The 26,513-nt window shown below is 49.3% G+C and overlaps 1 protein-coding gene and 1 long non-coding RNA gene across 5 annotated transcripts in view; one reads left to right on the top strand and one right to left on the bottom strand.

The window, feature by feature from the left end:
• Positions 1–26,513, bottom strand: part of STAB1 (stabilin 1) — a 65,581-nt gene that overhangs the window by 2,721 nt on the left and 36,347 nt on the right. For all 4 annotated transcript variants that reach the window (XM_074879482.1, XM_074879481.1, XM_074879484.1 and 1 more), the window contains 39 exons: positions 26,103–26,286; positions 25,748–25,841; positions 24,658–24,816; positions 23,668–23,763; positions 23,179–23,274; positions 22,523–22,570; positions 21,528–21,658; positions 21,025–21,136; positions 20,721–20,798; positions 20,246–20,347; positions 19,639–19,746; positions 18,995–19,126; positions 18,673–18,801; positions 17,758–17,814; positions 16,818–16,913; positions 15,517–15,712; positions 14,963–15,058; positions 13,823–13,868; positions 13,039–13,118; positions 11,954–12,079; positions 11,141–11,214; positions 10,717–10,791; positions 10,004–10,123; positions 8,965–9,012; positions 8,739–8,822; positions 7,695–7,841; positions 7,446–7,583; positions 6,717–6,776; positions 6,435–6,611; positions 5,865–5,951; positions 5,223–5,369; positions 4,987–5,052; positions 4,192–4,417; positions 3,424–3,573; positions 2,449–2,553; positions 1,918–2,025; positions 1,538–1,731; positions 705–849; positions 115–248 (listed from right to left, as the gene is read on the bottom strand). In XM_074879482.1, the coding sequence (XP_074735583.1) occupies positions 115–248; positions 705–849; positions 1,538–1,731; positions 1,918–2,025; positions 2,449–2,553; positions 3,424–3,573; positions 4,192–4,417; positions 4,987–5,052; positions 5,223–5,369; positions 5,865–5,951; positions 6,435–6,611; positions 6,717–6,776; positions 7,446–7,583; positions 7,695–7,841; positions 8,739–8,822; positions 8,965–9,012; positions 10,004–10,123; positions 10,717–10,791; positions 11,141–11,214; positions 11,954–12,079; positions 13,039–13,118; positions 13,823–13,868; positions 14,963–15,058; positions 15,517–15,712; positions 16,818–16,913; positions 17,758–17,814; positions 18,673–18,801; positions 18,995–19,126; positions 19,639–19,746; positions 20,246–20,347; positions 20,721–20,798; positions 21,025–21,136; positions 21,528–21,658; positions 22,523–22,570; positions 23,179–23,274; positions 23,668–23,763; positions 24,658–24,816; positions 25,748–25,841; positions 26,103–26,286 (4,451 nt within the window). The remainder of the gene's footprint in view (positions 1–114; positions 249–704; positions 850–1,537; positions 1,732–1,917; positions 2,026–2,448; positions 2,554–3,423; positions 3,574–4,191; positions 4,418–4,986; positions 5,053–5,222; positions 5,370–5,864; positions 5,952–6,434; positions 6,612–6,716; positions 6,777–7,445; positions 7,584–7,694; positions 7,842–8,738; positions 8,823–8,964; positions 9,013–10,003; positions 10,124–10,716; positions 10,792–11,140; positions 11,215–11,953; positions 12,080–13,038; positions 13,119–13,822; positions 13,869–14,962; positions 15,059–15,516; positions 15,713–16,817; positions 16,914–17,757; positions 17,815–18,672; positions 18,802–18,994; positions 19,127–19,638; positions 19,747–20,245; positions 20,348–20,720; positions 20,799–21,024; positions 21,137–21,527; positions 21,659–22,522; positions 22,571–23,178; positions 23,275–23,667; positions 23,764–24,657; positions 24,817–25,747; positions 25,842–26,102; positions 26,287–26,513) is intronic.
• LOC141947867 (uncharacterized) lies at positions 16,046–17,369 on the top strand. The gene is made up of 3 exons (XR_012630286.1): positions 16,046–16,232; positions 16,567–16,634; positions 17,037–17,369. It is a non-coding gene; the product is annotated as an uncharacterized LOC141947867 (long non-coding RNA).

Genomic DNA, 26,513 nt, shown 5'->3' with positions numbered 1-26,513 from the left:
ACCCCCACGTCATGGGCTCGCTACCACTGAACCGGCCCGGGGAGAAGCAGGGCATGTCCCCACCCCAAGGCAATGGAGCCAGCCCCTGCCCGACCCCTGAACCCCTGTCCTCACCTGCTGTGCTGCCGAGAGCTGCCGGAAAGTGGCCAGGGAAGCGCCTTCTGCAGCACAGGCCTTCTGAGCCTGCTCGTAAGTAAAGTCATACTTTTTTCGGGGTGACTGCAGATGAAACACACCCATAGTCTTGTCTGCAAAATACCAAGACCCAGGAGCATCAGCACAGTATAGAGAGGGAGCAGCCTCCCTGGGGCAGTCGTGAGCACAGACAACACTGCCAGCGGAGGGTGCTCTGTGCTGCACGGGAGGGTGGGATGTGGACAATGCTCAAGTGAGGGTGAGGTGGGATGCAGCACAGCTTCCTCTGAGAGCTTCTCGCCTTCCACAAGGGAGCCAGTGCTTACTGGCAGTGTAATCCCACCAGAGGCCACCTCACGTGTCACACAGGAGCAGACAAGGATGGCTCATCCTCCCCACATGACATGTAGGGGAAAAGGGGAATGTGAAAACCAGACCAAGCTACAGAAGCGACTCCCCAGCCCCTTGGCCGTCCCACCCTCCAGCTTCCCGAGCCAGAGGGTGAAGTGAGGGAGTGTGACCTCTCCAGGGAACATCGTCCCTGGCACTGCGGGGTTGCGCACACTCACCATGGAAGTGCAGGTCGGTGCAAATGGCCTCCCGATGGCACTGCCCGTTGTCTTCCAGGCACCGGTCCGTGGGGGGCACGGCCTCTTCCAGGCACTGGATCCCGTCACCAACGTAGCCCCGCTTGCACTCGCAGCGCCGCTCGTTCTGCAGCACAAAGGAAGGATGGCATCTGTGCGAGTGCAGACACACAGATGCCAGCTGGGGATCCTTGTATCCCTGTGAAGATGGGGATGAGCCTTCAAAATGCCTCTACAGCCTGCTGGGACTATGACAGAGCTACAAAAGGCCACGTGGCCTCTATTCTACCCCTACATCTAACTGCACACGAACCAAAAAATGTCACATTGCATGCTTGTCACACGCTGTTTGAAAGACAGCTGAGCTCTGAAGTATGTGGCTCATGGTTCTTGCACTACATCATGCTTCCAGTCCCATCTTTTGGCCTGCAGTGAGCTCTGGTTCCTCTGCAAAAATGGCTGGCACCAGCCTCAAAGGACCATCCCCGTGCACCCAAAACAGTCCACAAATGCCACAACTGAGGCCTGTGCCCCTTAGGCAGAGCAATGGGGAAAAATGGCCTCAGCATAGCATCACCAGGACCATCACCATAACCAGGCAACAGATGGAGGGCATGGCCCCTGCCTGGCAGTAAGGACCTGCAGGATGAATGCAACAGCTGAGGGGACCAGAGAGGAGTGGAAGGCTTGGGGATGGCAGTAATGGGGGACACTGTCACATCACTGTCCTCCAGCAGCCTGAAGCATCCCACCGCAGCCACCTGCGCTGTTCTCCCAGGCATGCAGATCTCCCCGGACCGAGGGGATGTACTCACCGGCCCGGTGCTGATGCAGTCGGCGTGCTGGCTGCAGTCCCCGTTCCTACCATCCGCACACCTGTCTATGGGGTCGCAGACGTAGCCGTCGCCTCCGTACCCGGGAGCACAGGCACAGGAGACGTTCACGCCCACCTGCGTGCACTGTGCGTGCCTGGCACACCCCCCGTTGTCCTGGCTGCACATGTCGATCACTGCAGGGATAAAAGTGTTAGGTTAACTAAAACACCTTGCTAGGTGTCCTGGTGGTCGGTCTGTCTGTCCTGCCAGTCATCACACCAACATGGCAGCAGGAGGTGGTCACCTGTTGTCTTGCTGTGTTGTCTGCCTGCCCCTTCGCTCACCATCCCCCCACCCCAGCCCCTCGTGGCTGCCCCTACCTGAGCACATTATCCCATCTCCTTCGTAGTGTAGGTTGCACTCGCAGAGGTTGCCGGAGCGGCAGACGGCCTGGGGGTGGCACGGTGGAGAGCAGGTGGGCGTCATGACTGAAACCAGAAGGCACACAGCTCAGAATGATAGACAGGCTGCAACACGGGCACGGCTGCCATTGCCGGCCTCTGCCCCCGGCCACCTGCCCTCACCACCCCTCTCCCCCTGTGCTTTTCTGCAGATGCCTCCCCCAAACACAGAGGACTGTTACTCCATCAGATACACCTCAGGCCTTCACCTCACCCTCAAGCTCTTCTTGGAGCACCTCTGAGCTCAGGGACTTGTTCATGATCAAGTGGAGCTTTCCTCCTCCTCACTACCCCAACTTTTGTGAAATTCAACAGCACGGGCCAGATCTCAGGATGAGCCCCACAACTGAGAGGTGCTTGTTGGACATATTTCTGACCAGCTACTGGGAAGTGGCCAATATGGCACCAGGTCCCAGGGAACAGCAGGTGACAGGGCTTGGCATCCCTCACCTAGTCTGATTTCACAGCGGTCTCCAGTCCAGCCCTCAGCACAGAAGCAGAAGCCATCACCATGCAGGCCTCCATTGCACACACCATTCTCGGTACAGTTACACTCTGCGAGGAAAGGACAAAAAAACTGTCATGGCATCTTCCTTGATGGCAGTGAAAGGCCATGCTCAGGCCACAGGACAGCCACATGGCAAAAACATGGCTTGTGTGCGCAGTGCATGAAGGGAGGCACGGCAGCACACACGCACCCCTTCCTGTCGCTGCCAGCCCCGGCTCCCCCGCCCCAACACACACCCTCCACAGAGGAGAAAAAGCCTCTCTGCACCCACAAACCCTCATCATTCCCCTCTCCTGGGCATTTCGAGAGATGTTTTTTTCACTCCGAGTCCCTACAAACATACAGCCATCAAAAACATTCCTGGAGACCCCAGAAGGCCCAGCTTGGGGTGGGAGGATGGGGGACTCCCTTTGCCTTCCCTTAGCCTTTGCCTCACAGGGGCACAGGTCCCTGCTGAGCATGTTCCAGGAGATGCTCTTTCTGTACAGGGTTCATCACAACTTACAGATTTGTCCCCCAGCTCAAAATACATCTTAATACTTTCTGCCAGACTGGGGCTCTCAGCTGTGCTGGACAAACAAGAAGGGGTCTTTGACCCCGGGGGCCTTGGCATGGAAGCGAGGCCATCGGCAGCACGGCTGCACTGGCCACAGCTCCCAGCACGGCCACCCAGCCTTCTCAAACTACAGCTGGATCAGCAGCTGTCCGGCCAAGAGTCCAGGGAGGGATGTTCCTAGTCCTAGAGGTCTGACCCAAGTGTTGTGGGGACTGATGCACGCGTGGCAGCACTGACTCCCACGCTTTAGGCTGCAAAGAGGCCAGCCTGGCACCTGCCCCCGCTCCAAGCAGCACCATGTGCCACAGCCACCTCTGTGCAAACCTCCCCGGTCGCTGCCCCCCCGCAGCTCCCCCCTTACCTCGGCAGTCTGGCCCGTATCTGCCTGGCGCACACAGCTCACAGCTGGTCCCGATGAAAGCCTGGCTGCAGTTGCATCTCCCTGAACCACCGATTTTGTCATTGCAGGTGCCACGGTTACTGCACGGTGCCTCCAGCCCTCCCGGGCACACTGCAAATAGGACACCTTAGTGAGGCTGCAGTGACAAAGGGACCCGTGCTGGAGGGGAGGCACCCGCGGCCCCAAGCAGAGCCTGCACCACGTGAACTGCCGCTTACAGGGTGCTCAGACCACAGAGCCTGCTCGGCTGTCTGGGGACATCCCAGGACAACAAACCTTAGGAACAGGGGCAAGAGGGACAAATCTGTCATAGCTTCCAACCTGGGAAGACCCTCTGTTGTGATGTGCTGGGTCTGTGCTGGCCCACCCCATGCCAACCAGCAGCAGACTCATCCAAGGACGTGAAAGCTGCCCATGCACAAAGCACAGAGGGACGATGCCAGGGAATGGCTGAACATTGGCAACATCTAGGGGTGAGTGACATGTCTGACAGCAACCCCCAGCAGCCCTGTGCCCAGGGCTCTCCAAGGAAAGGGAACTAACTCCCTGTTACGATACCATCCACGTGCACAGGGGATTGTTCCCTGCACCCCCTACAGACTGGGGCTCCCTGCCTGTGGTTTTGCCCATCCTTCTCCAGGGAAGCACATTCATGGATGCCAGATGTCTGCGCTGAACCTTCCCACAGGAGAAAGGGCCGGTGCGGGAAAGGGTCGTGCAGCTCCTTACCCCGACAGTCACGGCCATAGTGGTTCGCACAGCACTGAGGGGCCCACTGGGTGGAAACACAGCTCCGCTTGCAGCCTCGTTTCAGAGGCCCCCTGGAAGAGAAGTGTCTTCTGAAGGAGTCCCACGGGGAGGGTGGCCAGGATGGCCGCAACAGGGAGTTGCGGTGAAACAGAAAAGTGTTTCTCAACAGCTGGTTTCCGTAATAGTAGCAGCGCCTGGTTTCCCCCTGCGAGGAAACAGGCAAAACACAGAGTTTGCCACATTGGTCACTGACGTCTCACCTTGACTTTTTTTGTGCCACTCTTTCAGTTTTATGACAAGTAACAGAGGCTTTCTAACGTGCGATGGGGCTGGTGACAGAGGAGCCACAGGTGTACCTCAGGGACATGCCAGAGAGACAACAGGCAATGCAGGGAGAGTTGGGGGACAATCACTGTCCCCCAGGGCTGCTCTCCATCTGATCCCTGGTCCATCTTCAGTGGCCAGGCCGAGCTCTTGTGCTATAAAGTACCCAGAGAAGCCGCCAGTGCTGCTGCAGGGACCCCTGCAGCTGCTGTCACCCATATAGGGACTGACCAAGCAAAGACCACTGGAGCCCCTGGCCCCATGTTGCTCAGCCCAGCCCCTGCCCTATGGGACCGTGTGACATGGAGCAAGGCATGGACAATGTGACCAATCCGAGGGACTCGCCACATGCAGGTGTGCCTTCATTTTGCTGCTAAAACATGAGGGATGTGTGGGCATTGTCATCAGCCCCAAAACAGGCCTCCTTGGTGACAAAGCTGTGAGCTTTACCCTTTGAATGGAGCCAGGAGGGCAGGGTGGCTCGAAGCCGCAGAGTCCGCAGCTCTCTGTAGATCCCTGTGGAGGGAAAAAAGAAACCTCACAACAACTCAATATGTGCTTCTGCCTCTCTCGGCTGCTCGGAGCTTTGCCGAGGAAGAGCAGCAAGCCATCCCGACATCCCTCTTCCCAGGCATGGGGCTCAACAGGTGGCACAGATCTTCACTGGCCTTATCGCAAGTGCTCACCTGTAGCTCAACAAAGATGAACTCATCACACCGAGATCCCAGATCTGGGGGCTCCAACAGCCTATTGATGCCGTAAGCAATGCCCCCATTGAATTCCATGTGCCTCTGGATGATGGTGGCATCGCTGTTCCCCACCAGAAGCTCCCCCTACCAGAGGAAGAAAGCAACTTGTGATCCTGGCAGACCTTATGTCCTGGCTGCACCACCCAAAAGTTGCCCTTTTTGGCTGCCATGACTTCTCAATCACCTCAAGAACTCTCCAAAATCTCTGTGCTCATGTCCTTGACCACCCTCCCCGACTGCCACTTTCCATGGACACCTCTCCTAAGAAACAGCCTCTGGCCATGTAACGTGTGCTCTGTAAGGGTCATGGCACCATGTGGTTGCCTTTGCAACCTGCTCCTCGTGAAGTGCACGTGCAGGTACCACACGCCTCTGACTGTTCCTGACAGCTGGCCACAGAGTCTCGAGCCTCTCTACAGGCTCAGCTGCAGCCAGGGGAATGGGGTGTCTCAGCCTGCAAGCACCCCAACTCTGTGTTCACCTCCTGCCAGTGACCAACGCGGAACATCAGCTGTCCCATCGCTATGCCCAGGGACACCCACGCGGCGGAAAGCAGAGCCCAGCGTCGCCATCACTCACCACATGGGTTTTGCTGCAGCTGAATGAGATGGTGGAGCCGTGCATGGTCCGTATGGATTTAACTTGGGGCATGTTACCAGCCATAATCTAAGAGGGAAAAAGAAGAATGTGAAAGGAGAGACAGGTAAAACTGGCAGTTCATACTGCCCGATGAGGACAGGGGTCAGCAGCCACACTGAGAGGGGGTGTGATGTGGCAGCACGTGAAACCAGTGTGGGTGGAACAGTGTAAGCAAGCCCTGGTTTTGCTCAGCTGGACTCTTCCCTTGTTCATCACCCCTGCAGACAAGAGCCTGTTTATGAGCCTTGCACTGACAGTCTGGTGGTGAGGTGGCCTCCCCAGGAAGCTGATGACAGAAGGTTTCAGCTCAGCCACGCTGCACCAGAGGTTCATGATGAAGTGGTAGTTGCCTCAATACTCAAACAGCTTTGTGTCTTCTCAAGACAACTAATATGCTGCATGTTCTACAGCAGCAAAATATTTGGCAAGGTCGCTCTGGTGTAACCATAGGCAAGTGGTGGCACCACATGTGGCCTCAGGAGGTACAAGCCTGTTTGTTGCCACATTTACCTTTGTGTCCCTGATCATGTGTGCTTTGAGGTAGGAGGCCAGCACGTCCCGATGCTCTCTGCGGTACAGCCACTTCTGCCTTTCCTCTGAGAGGGAGTTAAACGCAGCATCTGTGGGCCACAGCATGGTGAAGGGTCTATGCAGGGGGTCACTAATCAGTGGCAGCAGCTCCGCATCCTGTCAAGATAAAAGGGGATGCAAACAAAAAGCCACATGCCAAAACTGAACGTGTAGATGTAACACACCACCTCCCCACAGAGCAGCAGGAGTCAGGTCACTCACCTGCAGCAGCTTGCTATAAATGGTGTACCCAAAGGCCTCTGCCACTTCCGTGATATTTTGCTACAGAGGGAAGAAAGCAAACAACTGTCACTATGAGGTCCCCCTCCAGGACCTGGAGCAGCAATGCAGGGGATAAACCAGATGGTTAACAACTATAGTAGCTAAACACAAGTTTATCTGTGTCATCATCCTGCTGATGGATTTGGCCTGGTGAGTGCTGGCATTCAGCAGCCACCTCTTTTCTGATTCATCCTGGGTAGATGCAGCTATGGCAGGAGCTGGGATGAATTTCAGCACTCTGCTGTGCTGTACAGAAAATGTGTTATCTTCTGTAAAACGCAGGATCTATAAGCTCCTAGCACTTGTTTGAAGAGTACCAGAGAGACATTGGCAATCTCATGCTGCAATCTGCTCTGCACTGGAAAAGGAGTGTGATGGTTGGCATGGGACATGAACCCCCTGCCTGCATCCAGCACTGTTGTTTCTTAGTGATGGATAAGGCTCCTTCTGTCCCAAACACGACTATGCCACAAATGCTGTCACCTTCACAAGCCAAACCTGTGCCCTCAGACAACCCCTACACAGCTAGGAGCAGGGAGGAAGAACACCCCACATGGCCTTGGGCTGAGGGCTTCTCAGGGACAGCACTACCAGAGCTGCTTGGAGAAGGATCCTAGTCCTGTCCTCACCACAGCAGTTACCAGGGCGCAGTCACTGCTTCAGCCTTACCCGTGAGATCTCTGAGGAAATGTTACTGCCCACCAGGTCACTTGGAATGAGGATCTGGTTGATGAAATGAATGACCCCATTCATGCCGATGATGTCACTCACGACCACTTTGGCTTCCTCATTGAGATAGATGCTATTCTGAGAGAGAAGGGATGCAATGAGGTATTGCCACCACAGTGGCCTTCAAATGACATCAAAAGTGACATCCTGACAAGTGGGACAGGGAAGAGAATCATGGCAGAAAATTACCTCTTTCACTGTGATCTTTATGTTGTGGCCAGATAAAGATGTAAGGGACTCCTGGGCTTCCAGGTCACTGGACAGCAATTTCTGGCAACCCACCATGTGGTAGCGAAGCAGGTCCCGGAGGAGACCTCTGCTCCTCCAATCCTCAAACTACAGACAGAAAACAAGAACGAGATCACACTGGGGGCACTTCGCCTTTTGCGGGGGGGGCCTAGACCCGATAAGGGAGACCTGGATTGCCCAATTTCCCTCTGACCCACCCCTGCAAGAAAGCCAGTTCCCCCAAAACATGGTGACTGCACAAAACCATTTGAGAGCTTTGGGAAACTTCAAACAGGCTTGACAAAACCAGCATTCAGGTCCCTTGATGGAGAACAAATGACCATACCGGCCTCAAGGAAGTGATGCCTGGGATATGCAGTTGTTGGGAATTGTTCTTTTATTTGGTATATGGGGGGGCCTATGAGAAAAAGGATGGAACTAGTGGTGTGAAGCTGCACAACAGGACTTGTCAGCGATGGCACTGGGATATTCCATTACACCGATACCAAAAAGCTGTTGTTTAAGAATCTGGTTCACAGACTCATGTATAAGAATCTCTCCTCCCTCAGGTCTCCACTTGCCCCAAACATCCCACTTGTTGGGATTAGATGGAAGGGACCAATGGAAGTGGAATGGCAGGGTCTGGGGCACAGAGAAGGAATAAGGTCTTCGTCACAGATGCCTTGAAGCCTTGCTGTTACCAGCCTCTCATAGCCATGGGCATCACTGATTTGGCACAGCGCCTCTGAGGACCATGAGACAGGGTCTCCAGTAAGGGTCTCCTTACAACAGGAGCCATGTCCACTCCTGCCCAGACAGTCTCTGCAGTGAGTCGGCCTCCAAACCTCTGCGCTCTTACACCGATGGAGAATGGGGGGTGCCTTTAACCCTCTGCAGTGCAGCCCCTTTGCCTCAATTCACTGGGCAGAACAGCCCCGGAGGGGACACTGCCACGACTGGAGCTTGCCAAACACCTGACAGTGCTTGGGATGGGAGGACTCTTACCGTTGTGGTGTTTCCTATGAAATCTGTCCGTGGGACAAAGACAGTGAAAGGCCCTGCCCCACTGAGCTCCTTCATCTTTTCTGCCTGTGGTAGAAGAGAATTTGTGGGAAGGGAAACAGAAAACACGGTTTCAGTTAGCAAGACCCTTTGCAGAAAACCCTAAGTGGGATTTACTACACAGAGCTGGGGTAAAGCTGTAGTAAAGACAAAGCTGTTTGTCACCAACCAGCATCATCTTGAAGAACACAGAGGCGTCTTCGATCCTTCCGAGCTCCTTAAACAAAGAGAAGGAGCTGGTGTTAGCAGAGTCTTTCCGTTTGCTCTGTGACCTGCTGCTTTCACTCCAGGTCACTCTCCCACCCAAATGAGACATCGTTCTCCTGACACACCATAGTGAGCTTTCCCTCCCTCCCTCGCCAGCACTGCGGGCACGGATGATGTGGAGGTTACAAAGCAGGCACAGACCATTCACATCACAGATGCTGCAGGATGGAGCAGAGAGAGAGATGAAAGCTGGCTGCTTCTGCAGCAGCTGTCTCATAGGTGTAGGTCCCCTGTGCTCATGGGACACCTCGAGTGCTTCACACCACCTCTGCTTTAACCTCATTGTGCTGCCACTACCAGTTCTGGGATGCTGTCCAGAGTGGCAGACATAGGCTTGACAGGGCAAACTCCCTGTCCTTACCACACTAACTTTCAGTAAAAGCAGAAGCACAGAACTGAATCCAGCTCCTTCTTCCCGGCTCTGCTGTGAGGATGACAGCTTTTATTTGCCACTACCAGAAAAGGTCACCAGTTTGCCCAAGGACAACTGTTGTATTGGCCACAGAACCAAAGATAGACTGCTGCCCTCCAGACTGGATCCCAAGTCCTGGCATGACCACAGGGGACACCTGCCCTGATCCCACAGGCCAGGAGAAGTGGGTTCCCCTGGGAAAAAAAATTACTTCCATTTTGTTTATAACATTAAGAAAACAACATCCTGGAGGCATGGCCAATGCTGCTGACAGAGCAGCAGAGTGTTCACGTCATGACTCCCTTTGGAGCAGTCGCTTCACTGTGATTCTCTCCCACAGCTGGCACACCAAATACACCTATGATTTATGGATAGTTTGCCTCAAAGCACCTGTCTCCACTCCTACACCACACACGCGTTGATAAGACACTACAGATCTGCTCACCTGCAGCTTACGCTTGGAGTGGAGGGAGCAGTTTGCTGCAGGGCAGGGGGCCCAAACACAAAAGATGCTGCGCATGCTTCTCACCTGATACACCTTGCCGCGGCAGGTGAAGCCATCTCCAATACTGTGCCAGGAGCAGGAGCAGTTTCGAGTGCCAGGGCCTGTGTACTTGCAGAGCCCAAACGGACTACAGCCTCCATTGTTCTAGCATGAAAAGCAAAAGGCTTGCATGGAGGGGCATCATCAACAATTTGAATGGCCACTTAAATGCGGGAGCTGCTAACTACATCCAGCCCAGTGGAAGGAAACCATTCCACCTGTCTAGTGCCTTAGAATAAACCTCATCCAAATCCTCACGGGCTTTTCAGCACCAAATCTTCCCAAGAAACAGAACTTTCACACCTTACTTTGGAACCCAAAGTGATGACAAAATCCATGATTCAGACAGACATTTTGACATGGCAGTGATGCCATGAGCACAGACTACTCGTAAGTTTTTGAGTCTGTCCCATACAAAACGGATGCAAAGAAATGAGCCCATGTGCCTCCAACCCTGTGTCAGTGTTTCCACACTGCTTCTCCCACAAGAGGGAGTACCAGGTGGATGACATACTTGCAGGTCATTGTGAGAGGGAATGGAAACCAAACACACCAGGAAATCCTTTTGGTATGTGAAAAGGCAAGACAGCCAGCTCTAAAGAAGCAGGCTAACCCTGTTCTTGCTGTTAACTGTTGGGAGAAAGGAACGCTTCAAGGCTGTGGCCTTCACCTCTGGTAGCAGCAATATACAGACATACCTGTTCACACAAGTTGATGGGGTTGCACTGGCTCACGCCATCCCCACTGTAACCAGGAAGACAGTTGCAGGCAACCTGGAGGGAGAATAGAAGCTCAGTCTGAAACTTGGGCCCAATAAAGCCAACACACAATGGCTGAGCTGGGTGGAAAGCATATGGTATAGCAGCCATCGCTACATTCACAAATAACCATGCTTGTGTCAACAACAAATATAACCCGAGACTGCCTCCAGTGTCTGGCCAACAGAAGGCATCTGCTTTCAAGGAAACAGCAACCTTTTTGTGCCCTTCCAAGGCAACTTTTCTATGTGGAAGGTAATAAGCACAAGGCAGCACGCTGCAATGGAAAGGATTGTCTCTAAGAGAATTACACAGTTGTGACAACCTCCATAATAATGTTCTGACATCCATCTTACATACTCACCTTTTTCGGGCCTGTTTTAATGCACTCTGCGTTGGTGTGGCAGCCTCCATTGCTTTCGAGACAGAGATCAATTTCTGCAGCAAAACAATAAGGCCACATCATTGCTGGGGGCTGCTCAAGGCAGCTGGGAATTGGTGACCCAAACAGGTATCGGGAAAGCAACAGGGAGGACCTTCCCACCTTGGGAAACAATCTGGTGGAAAAGTGACTTGTGATAGCAAAGGAACTGCAAGTTCTACTCCTGCCACACGTGGGTCCCCAAGTTGTGATAAATCTGCCCACAGAAAATGCCACCCCTGCCCAGGTGTGCTTTAAAGGATATGAGAGGACTGGTCTCTCCCACAGCTCCATCTTCATCTCAGAGCACCACTGTGGGAGACTGCCCTCACCCTCTGTCTCTGGACCTCTCCACGACATGCATCAGGGTAAGGAACCTCTCAGGGCTCTCTTGGTTTGAGACCAAAACACTGGTCTGAGGCCACCCAGCAAGACACCAGCATGGGCACTCTGCCCTGTTTTGAGTGGCACTGTGCTGGGACAGTGATGACCACAGAATGCTGAGCACATACCTACGGGTATGTATGTACACACGTACATGTATGTGTGCATACACCTCAACAAAAAGCAGAAAGACAGTTGAATCAAGATCAGCCAGCAGTTACTTGCTTTGAAATAACCACTGCATGAACAAAGTGAAAGGAGAACTGAGTTACTCAACATTTTAACCTGAAATTTTAACACTTTTCGTCTGAAATTCCCCTTTGCACAGATGATGCCTCACCACTCCCACCAAAACGTGCACTGAGCACTCACCCACGCAGAGCGTCCCGTCTCCAGCGTAGCCTTCCTTACAAACACAGGTTCTCTCTCCCGGGGATACTTTAGTACACACCGCGTGTATGGAGCAGCCACCATGATCGATGGTGCATGGATCTATTTCTGTGACCACAAACAAGAGAAGCAGAATCAATTCAAAGCATCTAGGAAAGACGTACTGTGCCAGAATGGTCATCCATCTTAATAAAAAGCATCTTATTAAAATCCCTTTGTTTCTCAGTGAAATGGTAGGTCCTTTAAAGGCATGGGGCCTCATCCAGATCTGAGAGAGGCCAGTCCGAAAGTCATGTTGAGCTTACATAGCTCCCAAATTGGACTAAGAAGTCTTTCAGTCACAGCATTTGCTCACTGAGGACTAATGGTTAGACGAGAAAAAAAATATTTTCCTGCACATACATTTATATAATGGTGGGTTTTTTGCTTCCCCCATCCCCACTACTTGTTTTCAAACAAGGGCAACACCGAAAAGAAACTGTGATGTCTACCAGTGTTTTGACTGTTACAATTTTATCACTGGTGGGTTTTTTTCTTGTCTGCTTGCTTTCGACAGAGACCGGGTTTGTACGTAGCTCTAGAGCAGTATTCCAAAATCCTGCCTCATTTTGGCACAACTGCTGCACTGCTTCTACCCAATTTTGGCATGGCCAGCAAAGGCCAGCATAGGAAGAGCACAAAATTCTAGCATCCATATTCCAGGGATTCATGGCCAAAATCATCGTATCTTTGCCACCATTGCTGTGATATCAGAACTAATGCAGCCCATTCATGTGCATCTCTCTCCACCAGCAAGAAGAACTGCCCTGCTACACTTGCCTGCCTTTTCATCCCCTCTCTCGCAGGCTCTAGCCACAACAAGAGTGTCCTGAGTAAAGCTCTGGACTGGAAAACTTCTCTACCAAAGCATGGCAGAGTTCATGGTGGATGGCTGATAGGAAAAGTGTTTGAATGATCTTTCCTCTGGCAACATCAAGCCATTTATTTCACAAGCGAAACACTTGTCTTTGCACAGCTTAAGCAGGTGTTTGTAAACTGTGAATCCTGCCCACCCTTGCTGGACATACCTGTGCAATAGGTCCCATTCCCTGTGTACCCAGCAGAGCAGAAGCACATAGGTGAGGAATCTGCAGAACTATTGAGGCAACTGAAACAATAAAGGCGTAAACAATCACTAATGACACCTCCTGATTTGCTTGGCCAGTGGGAAACACTATACAAGTCTGGCGTATGCAAGTCAGAGACCACAATGACCACAGGAGGAACACGCCTGAAGTTGCTGTGTATTTCTTTACAGCACCGAGTACTCAAGTCACGCTGGCCAGGGAGCTGGCATCAGGCACAGGCTTCTCACCTCGCACAGTGCACCTTCACCATGCCCACGTGCTTCTGCACGGTACAACAGAGATGGCTGAGTCCCGCTACCGCAAAATAGGAGACCGGATAATGGATGGAGAAGGCAGCAAAAGGGAGTCATCACAGCCCATTAGCCTATTTAATTTTTTTGTGGGGGCAGTCAAGGCAGAAAGGGATTGTAAATGGCTGGTTGATTTGCTCCGTGAATCAGGCCAGACTTGGAGTACCTTGGAGTCTCTGCTTTCTCCCATCCACACATGCAGAAGGAACTTAGAAATGAATTTATGCTCAGACAGACAAAATCCTTGGGAAAACTGGATGTGGCTTAGCACCAAAGAGAGTTCCCAGAATGGAACTGACATTTATGCATTTTTAATGAGTAGTCACCTTCTCTCAGCCCTCTGTGAAGCCCTAAGCACAGAATCACCTCTATGTAAAACACATACAAACACACATGGCTTTCTCAGAATGACCCAGCACCTTGTCTGTACTTACTTGGCCATTTGATGGCAAGTGTTATTGCATAAGTCAATCTCAATTCCTGCAAGAGAAAACATAAATGTGACTTGGCATTTTCAATTTAGCATTTGTTGAGGCCATTTGTGCAATCTAGAGTAAAGCACCCTGCAAACAGCCTCACTGCCACACTTGTTGTGCCCTGACTGATGATGGGACACGCCAGCAGTTATGCTAGCTCTCCTGTCCTATGTGGCAGCAGGAAAACCTCACGGGATTTAAATTTTGACATTTTGCAATGGAGTGAATTCGAATTTCTCTGTCTGAGTTAACAGTTCAATTTTATCCTATCTGCATGGCCTCCACACTGCTAGGAATGAAACAAGACTGAAACCTCATTAATCTAGACAGATGGGGTCATTTGGCTTTGCCCCTTTTGAAGCAAAAAGATTAACTTTTTTCATGCTTTACGTTTACACTAGATAGGACAGCTCCACTCAATTTCCAGTTCTAAATGCCCCCAAAACATTTGACTTCACTACAGAATCAACCCTTGTATGCAAACCTTTAAAATCCCAAAGTATTTAGGAGCTCAGGTTCCTCCCTGCCCCAATGGTAATCATAATCTCAAATCCCAGGAACAACCATCTTCAACATATTATTTTGACAATGACAGATTTACGGAGAACTGCAGACCATGGCCTGAGCACACCTAAATCAATGATCTGTGAGCAGAAAAGCAACTCAGCAGACACACGGGGGCCCTCTGGAGACTTCAAATCAAGCCTTGCCACCTTCTTAAAGGGAAGGTAACAGGAGTCATGGTCAACCCAATCTGGCTTGGAGCTTCCATCTCTCTCTCCCAGGGCAAGAGGCTGTTCTTGAGGTGCCTCAAATCTCAGTGAAGATGGAAGCAGGGGATATGCTTTTCTCTATTCAAATTTAATCCAAATAACTTGAGGGCTCATGTGCTGCTGGGGAAGTCACACCGCAAATGCAGCTTGTGTGCAGGAAATGAGCTAGCACAGTCTGATAAGCTTCCGGGGGGATGCAAAGTACATGAGACCGTGGTCACCTTGCTCAGTTAACACAGAATTGCTCTGGCAACTAAAGAGGATCACACAGATTTCTCTGCCAAAAAGGCAATATTACACCATAGGCTCCTTCACACTCACGTACTTTCTCGGCAGGTAGGGCCCTTCCACCCTGGGAAACACTCGCAGCTCCCGTCCCCTTGCAGTCCATCGTTACATATGCCATTGTCGCAGGCACATTCTTCAGGGGAAAAATAAACACTCATCACTGTCAAATCAACCAGGTCTCACAAGCAGACTCTTGCTGCCATTTTGCTGGTTGATCTGTTCTTAATTCAACACATCAAACTGCCATAAAAACTATCACAGGAGTATCAGCTCTTGTTCCCTCGCTACCAGGCCAAAAAGCCCAGGAACAGATCACCCGCCTCTATTTTCTGTAGTTTGGGTGGCAGCAGGATGAGCAGCATAACAGTCAGTCACGCCTTGGTTTGAGGATGAAAAATGGGGCCACTCCTCTGGCTGACCACAGCGCTCACTCCCACTGTCCCTCTCTCAGCCTGCCAGCTGTTTGCCTGTCTCAGAGGTCTTGGGACATTTCTTCCCACACACCACCCCTCCCAAGAGCTGAGATGTGGCCACTTTTCTCCCCTTGCAAGCAGGATGGTAGAGATAAGCTGCAACAGTCATCAGTGTCACCTGATTTGCAGTCAGCTCCATATCGGCCCACTTCACACATTTCACAGGCAGTGCCGTGGAAACCCTCCAGGCATTGACACTCTCCACTGCCCTGGATGCCGTCCTGGCATTCCCCGTTCCCAGAGCACCACTGGCCTGGCTTCCCTGGGCACATCTCGCACATGTGTCCGTAGTAGCCGGGGCAGCAGACGGACCTCTGGAGAACCATCAAAAACAAGTCGGGGTGAGCCGTCTTGTGCAGCACGAACAAGGTACAGCTTTATTGTAGAAGCTACTCTATTCCTTTAACGATGTGATAGCCATAATTTCTGACAATGCATGAAAGGGCCAGATGTGCACAGGTAGGATGGAGTGAACCCCCTAAAATGGGGTGCTCTGTTGCCCAGAGCTTCATGTAAAGGTCCACACTGCCCTTCAGCAACCCTGGCCATTTGGTAACACAAATGTTCCATCCTGTGCCCATCCAGCCTATCTCCTGCCTGTGTCCCTAGTGTGTCCCACCAGTGAGATACTCTGTTGGGCAGAGAGAGGCTCTGCCAGAAGGTGATTTGGTTCAGAAACGTGATTTAACTGCACTCACTTCTTTCTGCATCTACCCATGGAGGGAGAAAACCATGATGGGACCAAGTTGGACAGTACAGATGAAGAGAAACATTGTCTAGTGAAGGGATGCAGAAGTGCCCAGTGAGGTACAAGTGCTGACTGAAGCTCTGCATGTGAGTACTGTATATCCAACTCCCTCTCTCCCTTTTCATCTGTCTCCCATTCCCACTAAACTTTCCAGGGAGATGCTTCAATACCTGTAAGAGCTCAAATTCACACAAGTCTTTCTTTTACCATTTCCTCTTTAAGTGTTTTCTCCCAGCCACACATTTTCACAAAACTGGTAGGGGCCATAATAGCTGCAAGACCTTCTGCTCCTCCCTTTGGTTCAGCTCCAATTAGTCATCAGTTATTCAGGAAGGCACATGCACAAGCAAAATACCATCATTCGTGCCTCATTTCCTTAGGAAACCAGACAACAAACATTCAACTCCTCTTCCTCTGCAGGACAAAACCCGAAGTAACAATACCAACACAGCAGACCACGATCCATCACTGTGCAGACATTTCCGCAGGTTTGTTTTTCTCCAGTGCCCTCTATCTCCAGCATGGAGAGTGACTCCCAGATGAGCCCATTCTCAGCTATGCAATGGCATAAATGCAGCCAGGGCTTCAGCACAGGCTGTATTTCCATGGCTGTATTTCTAATACCCATCTTGCTTTTGCCAAAATGAATCTGAGGCAAACGTTTTTCTTACCAGAGAAACTTTTGCACAGGTGAAATGGCAGCCATGAGTTCCTGCATCCCCAGAGCGTAATTTACAGTGAGCGAGATTCTTGCTTCCTGGCAATTCCTGCAGATATAATTAACATAGATCCAGATAGAAGACATTACACTATTTAGACAAGCATTGTACATTTTGTCACATATGGCAGTGTTGTTGCCTAACAGAGGAATAATTTTTTTTATCTTACAGGAACAGCCCTAAAAACTTGGACTATCCAGAGCTGAGACCAATGAGGCATCTCTAGATGGGAGGTCACCACACAGAGTCTATTTTGTTACCTGCCAGATCCATGGTATACATATCAGTATGAGTACTGAGAAAAAGTACTTGGAAAATTTTTGGCACAGAGTAAAGTAATGAAGCTTAAGCAGCCAGATGTGGCTGCTAGGCAATTCACAGCCAGCACAGAGATGAAATGTTTAGTTGCTTTCCTCTCTGGAAATGTTTGTCACTTGATCACAAACTAGCTGCAGGCACAACCAGCCCATCTGTGTGAACAAATCAATGGTCCAGGCTAGGAAATTGCTATTGGCACCCCTAAACTGGCTTTCCTTGATGATAATGTCAAAAGAATAAAAGATGAATAAAAGACATCTCCTTCTTCCCTGCTAAGGAGGGAAACTCCCCACACTGCATGCTCTAAAGGGCTGCTGAAATTCAGGCAAAGCCTAGTGCCAGCTCTGTAAGGAGCCTCAGGGTTCATGTTTGTGTTTTTCCTACATAAGCCTCCCTTGGTTTCTGCTTTCTCTTGGTTTCTGCTTTCTCTTACAAGTCTTGCTAATGAATGAGCTACAGAGGACTCAAGGGCACATTTTTTTAGGTATCAAGATGACATCTATGAAACAATACAAGAATATCAAAGCGCTATCTGCAAACAGTCTGTGAGATGTCACATGAATCAAAGACTCACCACAAGAACTGATCCAGGAGGACACTTGATCCCCTTCTCACACTTGCCGCATCTTGACTAGGGCACAGAGAACAGGACAAGTCACATGTGTGCCCTCTACCCACGTCACACCAAGACACTAATCTTGAATTACAAATGGTGCTGTACAGGCTGCTGGCTAGGACAAAGACAAAGACGCATTTATCTCTGTGGCTCAAAACACCGAAAGAAGAAAAATCATGATGGTTCTGGCTGCTATTGAAGGTTTCACACAAGGTCTTATTCCTGCACTCCAGTGGTGTACACAAGGTCTTATCTCTGCACTCCAGAGACTGTACCACAAAACAAACCCAAATTGATCACACACTACACCTTTCCTGAGTCTCTGAGCTGGGGTAGAGCTTTCTGTAGGGCTGGCATTCGTTCACACAAGGCTGCAAATACCTTTTTTCTGATCTGTAACAAGGCAGGCATACCTCAGTCTGACCCTGCAATCTTCAGATGGCCAAGAGCCACAAGACACATGCGGGGTGAAATTTGGCCATGACCCCCAGGCAGACCACAGCATTTCCTAGGGGAGCTTGTGGTCATGCCATGCAAGAATCGGGCTGGATTCTCCTTCCACAGCTGAGAATCTGGGAGTCCCCGCACCAGCCTGCCCCAGGCTGGCCCTGTGAGACAGCTCCAGCAAGTGAACCGAACGCGATCTGCACAAGAGCTGCAGATCTGCTGCGTTAGAAGTACAGAGCCTGAGGCTAGGAGGTGCCAAGTCTCCATGATGCCCCATTTCACATGAGACTCATCTGGGTCAGACCACAAGCTACTCTCTCATCCACATGGAAGAGATGAGGTAGGTTGTCTGCTACTCATCAGCTTGGTTCAGCAGGTGGAGAAGCCCTGTGAAATGCTCGTCAGCTCCTTGCTAATCATCATTACCTTTTGTATGGTGGTGGTATTGGCAGTGCAACGATTCTTCTGTATCTGGAGGACCTGTGAAACCCCAATCAGCATGCCATTCTTCGTCTCAAGAAATTTTCCATCCAAAGGAATATTATTGACAAACTTCTGCAGAAGAGAAGAAAATGGCTGAGACAATAACCTTCAACTCCTTTTGCATGGACTGCTTAACAGCTGTCAGACAGTCACAGCAGGTAAACTTGAAAGGGTGTGCAAAACAGAACTGGGTGTATCCAGACACCAGCCTTAGAAAGTGATAGGTCAAGTCAGATCCTCAAATAGAACAGTCTTCCTTCCTTACCTGGGTGCTGTTTTGATAAAACATTAGCCAGTAGGAGAACCCTAACATGCTGTTCTTATGAATTCCACTTCTCAAGTCCGTGGGCAAGAGCTTCTCTCCCAGTACAACGTGGTACTGCACTGTCTCGTTGTCCTACATCCACAAAAGACCCAAATGTTAGGACTCTCTTGACTTCCTAGACTAAAATTCAGTCAGAGTTATGGCATAATAGGAGTTCCTAAGCATCTGTAATGGCTAATTAAGCCCACAGAGCCTAGTAACTCCCTATCACAGATGACTGATCACACCCGATGACTCTGTTACTGGATGAAGCCATAAATGGTTTTTGCAACCTTTCAAAAGGTTGAAAATTGCCACAGGTATGTCACAGCCAGCCAGGAAGGGAAACATGTTGTGCCATCTATCTACATATAAATCTACTCAGAAATTTGCATTTGGAGTCCAAATATTCTTTTCAGATACCATTGCACACCCCAGGAAACCTTCTCATTTCTTTCTGCCACATTTCTGCCAGCTTTTAGCATCAGATATGCTTCTCCTCTCCCTGCTCAAATCTACTGAACTCAAGTTTATGATCTGACAGTGTACATGTCCCTGCACTTACTGCAATACATATTCAAACTGTAAGCAAGCAGTGAGCTTACCAGCTGTGTCACATTGGCTGCATGGCAGTATTCCTCAATGGAATTATTTCCAGGAACAAAAACTGTGTATTTTTCAGATGACTCAATTTTTCCAATGAGCTGGTATTGCTAAAAAATGTCCAAACAGTAACATTAGCACTTACACTTGTACTCACTAAAAACCAAACCACACATGAAATCAATTACAAAGGCAAGAGCACTAGAGGAAATTCTAGAAAATAGGATATACAACTTCTACTCAGTCACACACATATAATTGCTTGCTCCTCCTCCCGGGCTGACATAAGTGGAGCTTCTTGATTACAAGCAAGCATTCCTCTTCCTCTAGGTTTCTCTGCCCTGGACAAGCATGAGAGTGCCTGCAGTAGACAGGTCGTCTTCCACTGTAATAACATGCCAATGATATAGAGATCTAACTGTAAGTATGTAACTCTTTGGCTGCTCAAAAGAGTTTTCTTGGAAGATCCCTCATGAATGATAGGAAACAGGTGGTCTCCCTTTTCTAACCAGGCAGTTCAAATTTTGGTCCACCAGTACAGGGTAAGGCGGGCATTTGCTCAAAATGACAGTGCTGACAATCATGACAGTGCTCACCTCAACTGCTTACCTGTAGCAACTCCTTGAATGTGCTGAATGAGGCAACTGTCTCAAGCTGTTTCTGCAGACCTGGAGGACTCGGTGGGATATCTCCTGAAGGTGGCAACAAAACCTGTGGAAAAAAGCAAGTTCAGAAGCAAGGTTCGGCAAGGGGCTCTGGGGAAAATCACACTAGACTCCTGCCCTGCTTGAAAGAAAGGCAATTAAAAAAGGCCTCATTTTACACAATTCTGCAAGAGTCTTAACTCTTCTTCTGTCAGCCAAGAGAAGAGGAACTCCCTTCCCACTTGTCCTAGAGACAAATATTTTAAACTGCTGTACAGGAAACATCTGTCAGGACCTTGTGATAACCAAATATATTTTTGCCATTCTATCCCTTCCTAACCATCCAGACATGTACTCCTCCTTGCCCCCATCACAGATGCTGCAACACAAACCTGCTGCTGCAACTGCAGCATTTCCCAGTATCGCATGTACTGACGTACCTTACTGAGGACATGAATAATGCCGTTGCTGGCAGGGATGTCACTGACGACTATACTTGCATTCTGGATGGTTAATACCTGCAAAAGTATCAGAGAGAGAAGCAAAGAGATTAGAAATTGCCAGGCAAGTTCAAAACAAATATATTGTTCATTCAAGGTTGCACATGATTGATCTGGTACAATTTTTGAAAGATGTCTGAATTTGAGGGAATCAGTGTCCCATCCAGGCTCCCCACTGGATACAGCAGCTCTTGAGCAGTTTAATTTGATACTGGTACATGTGTCTTATGTAAGAAACCCTTACGCCACTCCTGGTGTTTATCTGCCATCTGATCTGTGGGTTCAGGGTGGGTAATTCTGGCCTGTTGTACTTTTTGAGCTTTTCACCAGTGAAGACGCCTTCGAGAAAGTGGGCCCTGAAGGGAACAAGGGCAGGTAAAGAAAAGATCAGGGCACTGTTTGTAATAACAGGGAAATAAGACCACACCACCCAACATTCATGTGTCTCACATGAAATAGTTAACCATGTGGAGAGAATGATGGAATTATTTGTCCTGATGCCATCTGCATCCACATGACAAGGAAAATTTCTCTCTGAAAATACATGAAAAATAAACCCACTTGCAGTTGCCTGAGGTCTGTTATGTTTTAAATGCCTACTAAATTCTTTGCTTGCTAGATATTTAATCTTGCTTCTATATTTATTTCAATATAACTCTTTATTGGTCTTGTACAAGCATAAATACAGCTCACAGCTTTTTTACTGTTGTTTGGCAATATAAACCAAAGGCAGGAGTCTCCTCATACCTGACTAAAAACAGCAGCATGTAGGGGGTCAACCAGAAATCCTTCTCAGTCTCGTTCAAGTTTTTGATAGCTGTTGCTGATGGCACCAGGACAGTGACATTTGTTCCTGCTGGGATGCTGAAGAGAGATTTCTGTTGTCCAAAGCACAAAAATGAACAAATAAGACATGCCAGTGCCACATCTCTACCGCGAAATAAAACCAAGAGCCATCCCCGCCTTGCAGTGAAAGGGGTGTGTGGGCAGACATGCTCAGCAGCACAGCAGGCTCTCCTGGGCATGGCAGGTAAGTGCTGTTGGCAATGAAAGCCACAGGTGGTTCAGCCAAAACAGCTGACACCTGTTTGCCAAGGGAAAACCTGCTCCTTTAAGCCCTACTTTTGTACTTCAATTAATCTTCACACCCATTCGATCATATCCATAAATTCTTTCTGAACCCTCAACATCAGTTTTGGGGGAGGGACCAAGATTGGCAAAAGCAATGTATGCAGCAGGACAGGTAAGCTAAAGCTCAGTTAGGTGCCATGTATCATGGCATGCTTCCACAGACTTGCTGCAGTCTGCGGAGTGTCTCTGCTGTTACCACACCAGAGACAGGGAAACAGTAACAAGAAAAGGAACAAACACACAGTCTAACTTCTCAAAGCAGCTCTTCTGAAAAATAGCTATTATAATACTACGCCTTTTTCTTTCCCTTCTGTGCTATTTTATGATGGCCAGGAGTTACAGATGATACAACCATGAAAATTAAGTGTAACACAGCCCCAGCTTCCTCCAGTGCTAGAAACAAGACCCCCAAAACACACTCAGAACCCTCACTCTGCACAAACTCCAGAGCTTTTCTACATGCCTGCTCTCTAACGATTTCTCTTTTGCTGTGTTTTGTTTTTCTCTAATGAAAAAAGATAAATGGAGTTGCTTTTTCCCTAGCAGCACTGTTCACAGAGACTTCAATTCTACCAAACTTACCCGTGCGGGCACCCCATGGCTGTTCTTACCTTAAGCCAGTCGTAGAAGCCTGCAAAGTGGGAATTCCTGGCCAGCTCCTTCCAAATAGAAACAACAGAAGGGTTACCCCTGACGAACACTGGGGTTGCAAGGCTGGGGGACCCAGGGTGTGGAAAGGAGCCCTTTGCAATATCAAATCTGGCCATAATGACTTAGACATTCCCCCCTCACCTTACAACCATTACAGGCACTGTGTATCATGGGGAGGGAAGGGTACTCCTAAAACCACACTCCAGCCGTTAAAAAAAATATATTCCCAAACAAACAAACTCTTTTCAACTCCTCTGCAATTGCTCATGTTTACCAGGGACAGGGATTGAATCCACAATGGCCTTTGATATTTCTAATGACAGAAAATGGGCCTAGCAGCTCTGACCTGAAAAAGTTTCCAAACAACAAAAAAAGATGACTTATTGAACAGGAACAGACAGGGTGAAGCAGCTTAGAAATTATTGCCAACAGTTTCACAAACACATTGGCCTTGGCACTAGTTCTGTCTCTGTGGCCTTGGGCAGAGATGTGCTGTGCTGTCAGGCTGGTGCTGGGAGGAGGAGTCAACTCAGGTAACAGAGAAAAGGAAAGTAAGAGCAGAGCCACATTTCTCTCCAATCTCAAGAAGACCTCAGACATTTATTTTTTTACTCACTTTTAGAATGTCCCCATAGCATGTCATGCCATCCCCCATGTAGCCTGGAGGGCAAACACAGGACCTCTCTCCTCCTCCAAGGGGTACACACATAGCCTGCAAATACAAGGAAAGAAGAAATTAGAGAGCAAACACAGGTTATGCAGTGTTACACCTAGCTAGGAATTGAATTCTGGCCTCCCGTGGCCTGGACTAGAGGAGCACACAGAAGCACCTTGCTCCTGTCCTGTTACCGTTATGGTGGCACTGAATTCATACCTCATGCAGCAAAGCCTAGGTGATGGCTTTGGTTGTGTGAATTCACAAAAATCAGAGGATCCACCTGGGTAAATCAGAGACCAAACCTTTATAACACCTCAGTGGCATGCCAAGATGATGATGCAACATAAATCCTTGAAATTCTCTCAATGTTGTGGCTGAAAAACCTGTCAGGGAGCGGAGGAACCTCCACTGCTATGCCAGCCTTGGGACAGCACTTCAGCTACTCACCAGGTCATGGCAGCCACCATTGTCCATAAGGCATGGGTTGATTGCATCACAGTTGTGGCCATCACCAGCATAACCCCTCTTGCAGACACACTTGCTCTGCAAGAAAGAGATATTTTAATTTTATAGACCTGTCAGAGCATCCTCATTTACTACCCAAAAAAGGCCTAAGGCAGCAAAAACTATTCTTAATTTATTTTCCCAAGTTTTCTTGCTGGTCCCTCAAGACCTGGAAATGTGGAGATATATCTTCTATCACAACACACACACTGCCTGATTACTTCAGTGCATTGATCCCTTGCACTGCTTGGCTGTGAGAGGGTCTCTTGAAGATAATGGTTTCCATCTTTATTTCCAGCTTTTCAGGGAATGACACAGACTTAGTGAATGGAAGAAAGAGAAAAGGGCTTAATTTCAAAGCTTCCTGCTTTCAAGATAGCTAGGAGAGCACTTGCACATCTCACCTCACTAAAATCTGCAAAAGATTTGGCACCTTTTTTCAGCACATTGTCCAATGCTCCCCTGGCTCAGTGGGGAGAAGCACTTTGAGAAGCAGCACCCTGAGAAGCCACTTGGTGCATGCTTTCCTCCTATCTCAAGATGTCTGACTGCTGGCCCAGCTCCCTCCATGGACTGTCTGAAGAGCTGCACATGCTTTTCTGTATATTTTAGCATTGCTCAGGGACAATGCTGTGATCTGGGAACAAGGGAGACACAACAACTGATGTCTTATACTGAGCTGTATTACGGAGTGTAGTCTCTTCCCTTTGCTGCATGAAAGTTTCAGAGTAGAGCAGCAGCCTCAAACACATCAGTGCATCTCACCTCATGCAAGCATACTGTGTGGTTTTAGCTGCAGGTGGTGTTTCTGGCAGCAGACAAGCAGGCTTTGCTGCTGACCAGCCCAATTTCTACCTCTGGCAATCCCAGGCCATCTCAGAGCAGCTTAGGAAATGTTAAGTCCACCATCAGACTGCTTAGCATTGATCATACCTGGCCAGGGCCGATATAAACGCAGTTGGCACTGATGTGACAGTTCCCTCTGCTCTCCAGCATGCAGTTGTCTATAGCCATGCAGACCTTCCCGTCCCCAGTCCAGCCCTTGTTGCACTGGCAGGTGGCGGTGCCAGGGCCTGTACTGATGCACAGGGCCTCCAGGAGAAGAGAGAGAAAAAGAATTACACTGAGCAGAAGAAGGGAGTGCAGTGCAAATACAGCAACAAATCTCCTTCAAAGGACTGTGGAGAGCTTCTGAATGATCAAATCTGATTCCAGAACTGGGGATGGGGGGTGGAAGCATCTTCTCCAGAAAAGTCCCAGACAACTTCATAAAAAAGTGATTCTGTAAACATTTAGTGTTTTCAGAGAGGCGGACACTTGTGTCTAGGGTGGCTCAAAACTCCCAGAATATTCCCTACCACCCTAGTAAAGCTCTTCCATCACAGAGGAAATATTCTCTGAAGAGGAGGAACACAGTCTCCCGCCTGGAAATGCAGAATGGAATCAATGATGGAGGGCAGATCTCTCTCAGAAAAGACCTACTTTGCACCCAGTGCCATCCTATTTCCTTCTACACGGCCCACTGTGTTCCTCTCACTGAGGGATCTAAATTATGATGAGGTCTGACCATTTGGCAGTCATTTCCATCATGAAGCACCACAGCTCTTATATAATAATGTAGTGTTGAAAGGATAATAATGTAGTATTGATGGTTACTAGAAATATGAGTTGGAGCTCACAGGTAAGCTACAGCCTGAACACAGCAACAGAGAAACTAACACACATCAGAAAAGCTTGAGGGGAAAATCAATACAAACCAAAAGTTATCTGTACAACTAAACTCTGTAGCTGTCAAAATATCTGGTGCAAACCTGCCAAACTCTCCCTGGGGTGTTGCATTTTAGCACCAACTCCAATGATTGACATCCTTGTGATGACTGTGTCAAGGTACCTGTTACTCCACCCCATCTTACAGACAGGGAAAGTTAGCATGCAAAATGTGTAACAGTTCCAGGAGTCCTGGATCCCTGCTCTGATTGATAGAAGCTGCTTCTCCATGCTTCAACACTCTGACCCCACTTACATTCTGCGAACAGCCTCCTCGTTCTGGCTGACTGCACAGGTCGATGGGCTGGCAGGAAAACCCATCACCTTCGTATCCATCCATGCAAATGCACCTTGAAAGTATAAGCACAAAAGGGACACAGATAGAGCAGTCCCTTCTGAAAGCCAGCAGAGAGCAAAAAGGCAGTTTGAGCCTCTCAAACAAGCAAGAACCAGACTTTGATTTCTAGCGGGTTGGCTGCATTACTCAAACATTCCTGTGCACCAAGTACACAGACGTATATACACAAATACAGGGCTGGCGGCCTCACAGCCACTGTGTGCCTGTACAATGACAGTATGTCCACCTGAATGTACATGCCAGACAGACTGACCTTGCTGTGTCATTGAGGCTGCAGACAGCTTTCTGGTGGCAGTACTGGGACAGCCCACTCGGGCCACAGTTCTTGGATGTCCTGTCACAGAATTTCCCAGTATAGCCTTCCTTACAGGACCAGGACTGACACACACCACCGCTGCCAGGCCTGTTGTCACAGACACCATGAACACAGCCACAATCTGTTAAGTACATGGAGTAAGATCAGTAACTACAAAAAGTCCAGAATCTACCACAGTGACAGCATTTTGCAGATTCCCAACTTTCCTTCACAACGTCTTGTGACACTAAATGATCATCCCATTTGTTCTTGACAGAGAGACATCTGCTGAAAGACATCCATCGTAAATCAAAACCTGGCCAGGGAACAGATCCTGTGACCGTCTGGGTCCGTGTATTTTATAGATTG

Source organism: Strix uralensis, chromosome 10 (genome assembly GCF_047716275.1).
Source record: "Strix uralensis isolate ZFMK-TIS-50842 chromosome 10, bStrUra1, whole genome shotgun sequence".
Taxonomy (NCBI): domain Eukaryota; kingdom Metazoa; phylum Chordata; class Aves; order Strigiformes; family Strigidae; genus Strix; species Strix uralensis.
The sequence above is the reverse complement of the archived record's forward strand: the minus strand, read 5'-3'. Positions and strand labels throughout refer to the sequence as shown.